At 44.2% G+C, this 11666-nt stretch overlaps 1 protein-coding gene across 1 annotated transcript in view; it reads left to right on the plus strand.

Moving 5' to 3' along the window:
• Nucleotides 1-11666, plus strand: part of egfem1 (EGF-like and EMI domain containing 1) — a gene marked incomplete at both ends in the record, with an annotated part of 52623 nt that overhangs the window by 32897 nt on the left and 8060 nt on the right. The window contains 11 exon segments of the mRNA XM_084466360.1: nucleotides 198-332; nucleotides 766-900; nucleotides 1833-1958; nucleotides 2878-3009; nucleotides 6751-6804; nucleotides 8382-8431; nucleotides 8434-8529; nucleotides 8532-8556; nucleotides 9525-9653; nucleotides 9836-9964; nucleotides 10328-10456. Coding sequence (XP_084322486.1) covers nucleotides 198-332; nucleotides 766-900; nucleotides 1833-1958; nucleotides 2878-3009; nucleotides 6751-6804; nucleotides 8382-8431; nucleotides 8434-8529; nucleotides 8532-8556; nucleotides 9525-9653; nucleotides 9836-9964; nucleotides 10328-10456 — 1140 coding nt within the window.

Here is an 11666-nt window from a genome sequence, read left to right on the forward strand (position 1 = left end):
TTATTCAGTCCTGTGACAACAAGCGATTCCCCCCAAAAAATGCATTTGATTCCATTCACCCATCCCCGGACTGAACACACAAACACTCTTAATTAAGGTCAACATAACACGAGGCCTGCGTAACAAGACACATGCGTGCACGTGGGCGGTGCGTGCATGTGTCTGACCGGGTCTGTACCCTGGGTTACCTCCCACAGCGTGTCCCAGGTGGACCCACGGCGCAGCCTGCTCCAGGGAATGCGACTGTGACCTGCAGCGCTCCAGCGGGTGTGATCCCAGGAAGGGGACGTGTCGGTGCAAGGCCGGATACAGAGGCCCGCGGTGCCAGAGTGGTAAGCTCACCGCTCCCCTGATCCCTCTCCGAGAGAGAGTTTCCGACCCGTATCGCCGTTGTGTTGAACGAATGATATAACTTGTGCATGAATCACCACACACCGCACATCAGCAAGAGGCTACCTTGGTGCAGGTGATGCTTAAGGCACCGCAGGTGAACAAGCTCTGTGGGTTTTTTGATGTCATGTGAGTCCTTTGGTTGGTGCTAGAGTTTTTAATCCTTATGTTTGTTCTTAGCTTAATAATAATTTTTTTTTTTTTATTTAATTTGTAATGCACTTTTCATCGGCACGATCTCAAAGTGCTACAATAAAAACAACAAAGCAGGGTTAAAATCACTATGTGGTTAACATTTAAAGGCCTTTCTAAATAAAAAGGTTTTCAGGCCTGTTTTAAAAGAGTCTAAGCTTAACGTTTTCCATGTCCTCGCAGACTGTGAGTTGGGCTCCTTTGGGCCCGGCTGTGAGCAGCAGTGTGAGTGTCCAGGTGGTGGGTCATGTGACCGGGTGAGCGGGGAGTGCGAGCGGAAATGTCCGGCAGGACTACACGGGGAAAAGTGCCAACTGGGTGAGATTGACTGTTGTATTGATTCACGTTAGATGTGTTAGATGTGTTAGATGTGTTTGAATTTTAATGCGTTTGTTTCTGTGTTTTAGTCCCGCTCATTTCTCATTAACTGTGACCATTCAAGGAAAATGTTACCTAGTGAGAAGATATATCCAATATACTGTATGTACACTATAATTTGCATGCAGATGCAGGCACACACACACACACACACACACACACACACACACACACACATACACACACACAGTGCCCTATTTCTCTTCCTAGAAGGTGTTATGCAGAATATTAGGGATTCAGGGATTCGGTTCTAAAGAAAAGATGCTGTGAAACCAACTCATATGTACGAATAGGCATGAACACTATACGGGGAGAGCTGCTCAAAAGCACTGAGTTGATGTTCCTGTAGTCTTGTATGAAAGTTGAACAATGGAAAACAAATATGTGTTGGTCTCATAAGGCCTCTTCTGGCAGCTCTGTTGGCTGATAGAACAATACAGTGAGCCAGCTCTCTCTCTCTCTCTCTCTCTCTCTCTCTCTCTCTCTCTCTCTCTCTCACTCTCACTCTGTAGCCCAGCCTCTGTTAAACCCACATAACTTAATGTCCCTCTGGGATGACCTAACCTTAGCCTTCTGCTTCTACAAAACGCTTACCATTAGCATTTACTGGGTTCTGTTCCCTTAGTGTTTTTTATCTTGTGCTTGGACAATAATCATTAATTAAAATGCTACTTCAGAGTCTATTGGCATCAACCTAACTATTTGTAAGAAGCTCCCCATTCTCAATCAATTATTGTGTTTGCTTTGGTCTTGGCTTGGATTTTAGAACATTGTGAACATTGCACTCTTTGCTACACTGTGACCAGTGTTTGATTGTGTATACATAATGTGTTTGATTAGTTGTATTAATATTATTCATGTGTGTTGTGTAGACTGCAATGCAGGACAGTTTGGGGAGAACTGCAGTCTGAGCTGTGATTGTGGAGGCTCCTCCTGTGATCCTGTGACTGGACAATGTGACTGCCCTGCTGGGAAGACAGGCCCGTCCTGTCAGGAAGGTAACTTTAACCTAGACAATAAACAAATACTTTGTTCTTGATACTTTTGACATTATCTGATATCCCCAGGTGTAATCCATTTATTTTGGATTACTCATTTTTCAAGAGAGGCAATGACTTTATACAATTACTGTCATCAATGACTTGTTTGTTTATTTTTCTTTGCAAAAGCTAGTGGACTCAAAGCAGGGTCAGACCACATATTTATTGTTGTTTGAGTTGAAACAATCTTAAGAATTTGAGTACATATGAGAGAGTTCAACAATAAAGAAAAAAACTAAACAATACACATGACTATGTAGATTCCTTCTCATTTAAAAATCTGAAAATGGTGGCTCCTGCCACAAGCAAACTGGGGTCTGTGAATGTTGACTAGGCTTTGCTAGAACACTCTGCCAAGACGGTCAGTTTGTTAAGAAACACATCAAAAAGGGGAAGCAGATCACAAATATAATAATATTATTTAAAATACCACGATTCATGAAAATGTTGCCAAAGAGCGTGATGAACGAACCACAGCGAGATTGTTTTCATTGGAAATTTGGCACAATGAAGTGATTGATATCATTACAAAACATTGTTTACATCAAATTTGAGGTCTGCACTCTACTTGGTGCAGTCCGTTTTTTGATACTTACTTTCCGTGGAGAGTGCTATAAGCTTTGTCTAATCAACAGAGTGTCCCCAAGGCTATCATGGATCATGTTGTCCAATGCACCAATCCTACCAGTCCTATTCCAGTTGTAACCCTTGGACTGGACAATCTGTCTGTCCTCCTGGCAAAATAACTAGCGACTATAAGGGCACAATACTATTGTATTATTTTACTTTTGCACAGTACAATCATTGTTAATCATGTAGTCAGGTCTACATAATATTTGGTTATTTTGCATTTCTCCATTTTTTCTTGTTTCCACAGTGTGTGGGGCTGGTCACTGGGGCCTTGGTTGTACCAGTAAATGCCCGTGTGGAGAAAACTCGGTGGGCTGTGACCCTGTAAGCGGTCTGTGTTTGTGTGATGCTGGCTACACTGGAGACAACTGTGAACAAAGTAAGATGTTTAACCTATGTTGTAGTGTTGGGAATGCTACCATCTAGTGGTGGATGTTCATTATAGCCTATTTGCTGACTGCAATTTATTTTCTTAAAATTACTTTATAATCCAATGAATATCTTGATCATGAATATGCACAATTGTATGACACTATTTAGTAATTTAGTTGACACATTTATAGAAAGCAGCTTACAGTGAATTCACATAAATCACACACACTATCACACTAAATCCATGCTGCAGACATCGGGAATCAAACCCAGAACCATTTTGCCCTGCGTTGAATACGCTAGCAACCACATGTCCTGTCCCCTGCAGTTAGTAATTTGGGGTCACACTTTGTATGGAAAATTAGTTATACATGCGCGGCTAGGATCAATCGAAGCTAGCAATCAATATTACACTGAAGACTACTCAAAATGTACTTTTACTATTACTTTCTACATTGAGCAGATATTTTCGTCCAAAGCGACATACAGTGAATTCATAATCTTCCAGCTGGAAGTGAAACACCTTATCTACGAAGACTCTCCTGTTCCTAATATTTTGATATATACAGCAGTTCTCCTAGAAGTGTAAGACTAATCATATAATTAAGAAGTTTCGAATTCCCAATCTCTGAACATGATTTCCCCTTGGAGCCGCAAGGTCTTCCGTGACTCTCTTGTTCATTGAATGCATCTCCTCCTGCCTCATGTTTTGGTCTGAGATAAAGTTGAGGTGAAGCATTCAGCCTTCAGGGCAAAACTTTTCAAACACTTTGGTCTGGAATGGATATGGTTAGCTGAATCATAGAAATAAGGTACTGGGTCTGAGCCCAGAGGGTGGCCGTTACATGTGTAGTTATGTGAGTTCTCCCTTGCAACAGTAGTTTATATCTGCTGGGTATATATTTCTCAAACTGGCCTTAAGAAATAGAGTCAATCCCTTGGCGCTACACTGCGGATGGGGTTAAATGCGACGGACAATGGATACATTTTCAGCCATGGATCAATAACAACAAAATTAACTTCCAATTGACTAAACTTAAGTAAAAACCAAACATGCAGAGTACATTTTGGAGTTGCTGTGACATTTTCTTATTTAGATGAAAAACAAAAGCCAAAGACTTTTATTTATATTTTTAGGGTCCTCGTAAAATCTGAAATCTTGTTTTGAAACCATTCTATATTCTGCTAGATGAAATTACATTTTCTATTAAACATAAGAAATAAGAGCAGAGTATGTCCAAGCCACAGCTCTAAAGAGGCCCCCTATTTTATTTATTCTATTTAGGCCTATTTGTTTTTGCCATATGTAGCACATCATTTGTCCTAGTGTGTTTGGCTGAAAAATCACCAAATTACAATTCAATATTTTCAAATCTGACCGGGCCCCATTTGCAGTAAAATGTCTTTGCACAGAACTAAATGAAGTGTTGACATTTTTAAGGTTGGTTATTTATTTGGTGAGCCATGAATGATTGCTAGCTACTCACAAATGATAACAAGTGTAGGTTTACTCAAACTATGCTGCTGCAGCACAGAGTGAGGTGGAGGACGGAACAGATGAATGTGCTTTCAGGTATGATTGTTATGTCCAATTCTGCTCCATTTAAAATAATAATTTTTCAAAAACGATTACAGCTTTTAATTTGCATTTAAAGGTTTTAATAATATGAATAAATAAATAAATAATTTACATATTTTTTTAGATGAAAAGAAGACCTTTATTTTTTTTTTACCTTTTAATTGCCTATCTAAGAAATAACTTAATTCTTCAATTGAAATATGTATCTGTTTTTATCGACGTATAATACTGCTAAGGCTGTCATAGAAAGGCTATGCTTCCAAAGCCAATTTCAAATCGATCTTGACTTTGTATTTGTGTGACTGCCATAACTTTTTTTGTCCTCTGGAGGGCGACATTTCTCTGATTAAATTCTGCTTTGCGCTGAGTAAGTCATGGCCAAGTTTGTCCCATAGTATGTCTGTTGACTCCTAGGATATCCAATACACTTCAAAGCAGTGGAGCCAAAAGTTTTACAGTTGCAATCCAAAAATTTCCTTTACTCTTTGTATGATCTCCACATGGAAAGGACGGTTTCGTCCCGTTCAGTAATGACAGCGCAGTGCACAAAGCCCCCCAGACATGTTTCCAGAGTACAAAGACACACTGACGGCGCTCACTTAGTCCTGACAACCTGACGTATTGGATCTTGATTTTTCTGATGTTTTTTGACAAGAAGTGGTCTCATGTTATTACAAGGTGAAAGATTTACCATCACCGTACCACCAGCCGCGGAAATTTAACCACCTTCGCGGCACACGGGCCGCACTGTAAATCACGCGCGAGCGTCCCACCGGAGCGTCACTTGGTATCCCTAGTCATAACACCTTAATGGCCCGGGACGCAGACCTCGTTCTGATTGGAGGGGGTCTGCCTTGGAAACTAAGGGGGGCTTTTGGTCTGGCTTTTTTTTTTCTCCATTTTTTTAAGGGCCCTTTCTTTGCCCCAAACATCGGTGTCCTGTTTCTATGCAGTCTTCTGCAGGGGCCTCTTGGGTCAGGAGCAGCTATAGGAAGGGGGCCTGCACATCTGACTGCTGACTGTTGAAACTGTGACTTTCAACAGCTAGAGATTCGGTTATACTTTCCTTTCAAGTTCAACAGGCACCATCGGCTGGTACCAGCCGTTACAATTTTTAACATATCCCTACCTAGAATAATGATGACCAAAATTGGCACATGCCTGCTGTGACACATTGTTTTCGTCACTGACTTTGATGATGAAAAGTGTTTTTTTTTGGCCACTGGCCATTTACACTATGCTACTTCCTGTATATCAGCCGCACTATATTCTTCTGAATTTATATTTTCATTTTTGTTATTTTGGGTAACATCCCAAAAAATAAATGACAGACCCAATTCATAATCTCTCCAAAGCCAACCCTTTCTACAATGCTAAAGCTTATGTATTTGGTTGCCATTGTAGTGGCAGCCCCTCCCCTCTCAACTCGATAGGAGTTGACGTGCTCCAGTAAGCCATAGATGCTCCTGGGTATCCTGTCTATGCTCTCTAGCTCTGTGGCCTGCTCTCTCCCTGGCTGTGTGGTCCTGCTTTATAGGCTGACAGCCATGGCTCTTTCACAACCAGGGATCTGGAAGTAATCCCCCATGTCTTAAAGAGCTCATTTGGGCCAGAGATGCAGTCTCTCTTGGTGATGGCACACTAAACGTGTGTGTGTGTGTGTGTGTGTGTGTGTGTGTGTGTGTGTGTGTGTGTGTGTGTGTGTGTGTGTGTGTGTGTGTGTGTACTGGTGGTGGGTCCTACCTATAAAAACAGACGCAGAGAAAAAAAGGCAATGCTTAAAACACAAGCAGAACCCTGCAAATATCAAATGACGGATTACTGCACTGTTTTGGAGATGCAATCTTGTTGCCCCCTACTGGTGTACACAAGTAATAAACATTGTTATGTTTAAACCAGGTGATGTGTAATGTTTATGAAAATATGAAATAGCAGATCCAGACAGAGAAAATAGCGAAAACATTATATTTCATATATTTAGCTTTTTATTGAAAGTAAAATGTTAATACACCTATTTTTTTATAATCACGTGTACTTAAGAGCAGTTAAACAAAATGTACGTTCCCCTCCTGAAAAAAATCCTCCAGCTCATCTCTGCGGTGTCCATAATAGAGCAGAAATCCCCATCATAAACCAAATCCAATAAAAAACCTGCCCCCTTTGTCACAGGAGAGATCCCCTGTAGACCTACAGTGCGGCTGCCTCAGGATGACAGCGTCCCCGGTGGGTTAGCTTCAATAAACGCCCCGGTCTCACCACTACACAGACCCTGCGCTGGCCTCATGCTGTCAGTGTGGGAACACAGCAGTGGGCAGGCCCCCAAACAAACTGCTGAGCCGAGAGGAGGCTGAGGCCTGAGGCCAGCAGAGGGGGAGGAGGAGGAGAAGATGGAGGAGTTGGAGGAGGCGGAGGGGACCGTCTCGCTGCAGGGTTCAGGGAGAACAGGCCCTCTTATTGAGCTGCCGGAAAAGATGTCGGTTTTCATATTGTTTTACGGGAATGACAACAAAAACATCACAATTTGTTCTTCAGCCCCACTGGAGTGATTCCCCCGTTTGCGGTCTCTCTCTTGGTATTCTTGTGTTCTCTGTATTTTTTTCTTCTCGATTCAGTAAGATTGAAATGGTATGCAAGTAGTACTATGTAAATGAGCAGAGACGCTGGCCAATGAGAAGTGTAAGAACAGCAGGTATATTATGTAGGGGATAGATAGACGCCAAGCCCCTAACCAGCTCCAGATTGGCTTGTGTGTTACAAGGGCCGCAGTGAGGAAATGGGAAGAAAGAAAATGAAAAGAACCCTGCTATAACAAAACTGTCAATCAATCAAATCAAAGAGTTTGGCACATAAACAGTTACGTTTCTGCTGAGAGAGAGAGAGAGCAGAGTGGAGGTATGTGTGTTGCGACATACTACCGTTACGCTTGTTCGAGGCCGCGATCCTTAAAATTGTTGACAAATTGAGCAATCACAGGAGGCGGTGAATAAACACTCATTCTTTCCTACTCCGGTGAAGTCACGCTCACAGACAATATTTACATCACAACAGTGGAAAGGTTGGGTTGTGCGCTGGCCCTGCTGCTGGGTTCCTCCTATGCATGGCAGCCACTGTGTTTATTAAAGCGCCCTGAGTGTCTGTGGACTCTGCCCACACTTAAACAATCCTTCCGCTCCCACCCTGGAATGGGAAACAGATCCTGCACTGGCAGCTTTATCTCCCAGCAACGATGGCACTGTGTGTGCATGCGTGTGTGTGTGTGTGTGTGTGTGTGTGTGTGTGTGTGTGTGTAGCTTCTCATATGTGTGACAGTGTGCATACATGTCTGTGTGCGTGCAGGGTTTCTGTATGCATGTATGTATGCATTTATGTGCTTTATATGTGCTTGTGTGTGTGTTTTGCACAGTAACCTGGATTTGTTTTGCCCTGTGTTGCCGGGGCCTGTGGACGCAGCAGGTGCTCTAATTACCAGGCCCTCTATCCACCCCCCCCCCGCCCCCAAGGGGAGGAGAACGGCCCCGGAGCCGTAGAAAGCTTTGATGTGGCCCAGATACGCCACACATGTGGGATATGAGCTCACTTAACAAACGCACGGCCTCCGCAAATGAACAGCCCTTGCAGCGCCTGCCCTGCAATTTGATACAGCTGTCTTCGGTAGGTGGTAAGATAGTGAGAGAACGCACGAGGAGAGAGGAGGCTGAGGAGGCAGGGCCGGTGGGAGGGGATCCGGGGCGAGGAAAAAAAAAGAAAAGAAATGGGCTGGCACCCGAGCCTTTCATTCTCCTCTGTTGTGGAGCTGCCAGTGGTAACCGGCGGGATGCTTTACCCCTGGCCCACTCGCTGCCCTGACGGCTTTTTTACGGCCCTGACTGTGGCCAGATGTGCGAGTGCGGCAGCGTTGCCCGTCGCTGCCACCACATCACAGGAGCCTCATGCCTCCGCACCGCCGGCCCCGGCCAGGACCACACTGCATTCTGGGTAATGGAAGCCACATCATTAAAACGGGGTGTGAGGGAGGCCCCCTCGCTGCAGCCCATCACCACTACAATGCGCACTGCAACGCGCAACGTGTTTGTGAACCATTATCTTCGTAATGACACATCTCCAGTAAGAGCCTTTGCGCTGATGGAAACGATATGGGAGTTTTGGAAAACTTTCCCTTGTTGCAGTCAGAGCGATTTAGACCTGGTAAAAGACACCCACCCAAGTTTTATAAGCGGCACACATCAAGAGGGTAACGAAAAAAACACAAAAACACACCAAAAAAACTAAACAGTTTAATGAATCCAAGCAAAGTGCTCTCAAAAGTTCAGACTCTGTCATTGTGAGATCTTATTCAGGGTTTCCCTGCTGCCACTGCCTATTTTGTGGTCCCGTGCACCAGAGCCAGGGCCCGGCAGCAAGCCACCAGCCCCAGTTAACGAGGCCTCTGCAGCCCTTACAAAGTTTCCCACTCTCTATTTCACTCCCATGCCAGCCCAGCATCGATCATTAGGGAAGAGAAGTTCACGACGTGTGTCCTCCAGAAACCCCTTGAGATGCCTGGAGAAAAACAGAAAGCTTTCCCTCCGCTCCTTTCCTCCTTTAATTCTCCTCGCCTCAACTCTGTTCCACGTATGATTATATGCTTACTGTGTTTGTTCAGAGTCCTTTTTTGTGTTTATGAGACAAACCTTGAGTGTGTGTGTGTGTGTTTGTGTTTGTGTGTATGTGTGTGTGTGTGTGTGTGTGTGTGCTTGTCTGTTTATTACTGCATGTGTATTTGTTTGTGCCTTATCATGTGTGTTTGTGTGTGTGTCGGTGCTCCCGTGTGTTTGTGTGTGTGTGTGTGTGTGTGTGTGTGTGCTTGTGTGTTTGTGTGTGTGCGTGCTCATCTGTGTGTGTGTGTGTGTGTGTGTGTGTGTGTGTGTGTGTGTGTGTGTGTGTGTGTGTGTGTGTTGGGGCAGGGTGCATGCAGGGTCTGTCCGGGAAGCGGTGCAGCCAGACGTGTGTGTGTCAGAACGGAGCCAGGTGTGACCATGTCACCGGGCAGTGCAGCTGCGAGGCCGGCTGGACAGGAGACAGCTGCCAGTTAGGCAGTTAGACAGCAGTTAGACTCATCGCTGGGTGGGAAAGCTGTGTCACCATCATCTCTATTCATGTCCATACAGATATGAGCACATATTTTGCATTAAAAACTAAGGAACGTTTATTTCATCGCAGTATTTGCCATCTGTGCTGACTTCTGTCTATCCTGGTGTTTTCCGTGTCGTTTCAGCCTGCCCTGCTGGCCAGTATGGCCATCACTGCTCCCACAAGTGTGTGTGTGAAAACGGAGGCTCGTGTGACAGGATCACAGGCCAGTGTTTCTGCCCTGCTGGCTGGACTGGAGCAGGCTGTGATCTAGGTGATGAGCATTTCCTATTAACCTAGACTCCTTAACTTAGTGGCCATTTCTCTTGATCTTCAAGGATTAAAGGATTATGGGAACATTGGCCCGGCATAGACTTTCTTTGTGTTTTGTGTGAATGGGAGAGCTTAACATAATGTTGTACATAATTACATATTTCTTCTGTAAGATCTATATCTGACTTATGATTATTATGATGTGAAGATGTAAACATCCACTCATTGACTAAAAGTCTGTCAAAATGGAGGCATGTTCCAATATACTGAGTTACCTTGATCACAACATGTTCTCTCTAGTCTCTAGTCTAGTCTAGTTCTCCAGTCGTGTTTTAACCTGAGGTGCGTTCTCTGTTTCTCCTAGAGTGTAAGGAGGGGAGCTTTGGGGAGGCCTGTGCCCACACCTGCCGATGTGCCAATGGAGGTCTCTGTGACAGAGTGGCAGGGCTGTGTAGCTGCTCTTCTGGCTGGACGGGGGAGCACTGCCAGAAAGGTGACATTATGGTTGTAACAGCAACAACCACGGCTTGTAATGTTTTCATCTTTCAATTCTAATTGTTATTGTAATTTATGCGTTAATATGAATAGACGGATGGAAGGTTTGCATTGGTGGGTGGATGGAAGGATGGAGGGAGGGAGGGATGTATGGGGGCCAGGTGGAGGGATGGATGTATGGGGGGTAGGTGGAGGGATGGATGTATGGGGGGTAGGTGGAGGGATGGATGTATGGGGGGTAGGTGGAGGGATGGATGTATGGGGGGTAGGTGGAGGGATGGATGAATGGTAGTGTGGGTGGAGGGACATTTGTCTGCATGCATGTGTGCACATTGACATTCTGCCAGGGTCTTACACCGGCCTCTGTGTGCCTAACATACTGTATGTGTGTCTTTACATCTCTATATTTATAGAGTTTATGGTTTGACTCATTAATGTTGAATGTCTGCGGAAAATATGTAGACTAGAAAATTGCTATGGGTAGGTAATCCGCCCTTGCAAAAACATGGTTGCCCATTAATATTCTCTAAATGAATTCATAAGCCTGAGAGACTTTCCATTCATTTTCAACATGAATAGACCTACGACATCCCAGGCCCACGTCATTGACCCTCTTTTTCTCTTTTGCTTTAAAACCTAAATGTATACGTTTATATTCTGCACTTTTCTTTGTCGTTTGGTCTGACCAATAGTATATATTCGAATGGGTACTATGAGACGTGCTTTGTTACTTTGGTCTGACCTCTAGGTACTGATGAGTGCATGGAAATGTAGGAAATTCTGAAATGATCAGCTAGAATAGGAGTTTCATGAAAGCGTGACGCTGATACTGATTCTGTTAACATGCCCTCGTATTCTAATCGTGACCAGCATGAACTCAATGCCAGGAACCACACTTTGTCTTTGTTTTTAGCACAAGTGCAAAAATATCCTCCAAAACAAACAGCACGGAACAGCTCACCGTACCTTGGCTTCACTCTGTTGTTTACTTTAAGATGGTCATACCTTACAACAGTCTACTCTACATCTTATTCACCACTTCTGCGCCCATCCCCCCTCCCTCCATCTCAAACTCTCGTCCAGACATCTGATAAATGTTACTCGCCCCGTTGCCAAGTAAAACAGAAGGCATTGTTTTCGTCTCCTCGCCTGGCGGATAAGGTCCCTTCGGGAAGGCAGACATGCATAATGACAGCGCACTTAATTGC

Source organism: Micromesistius poutassou (genome assembly GCF_964030765.1).
Source record: "Micromesistius poutassou genome assembly, chromosome: 4".
NCBI lineage: Eukaryota > Metazoa > Chordata > Actinopteri > Gadiformes > Gadidae > Micromesistius > Micromesistius poutassou.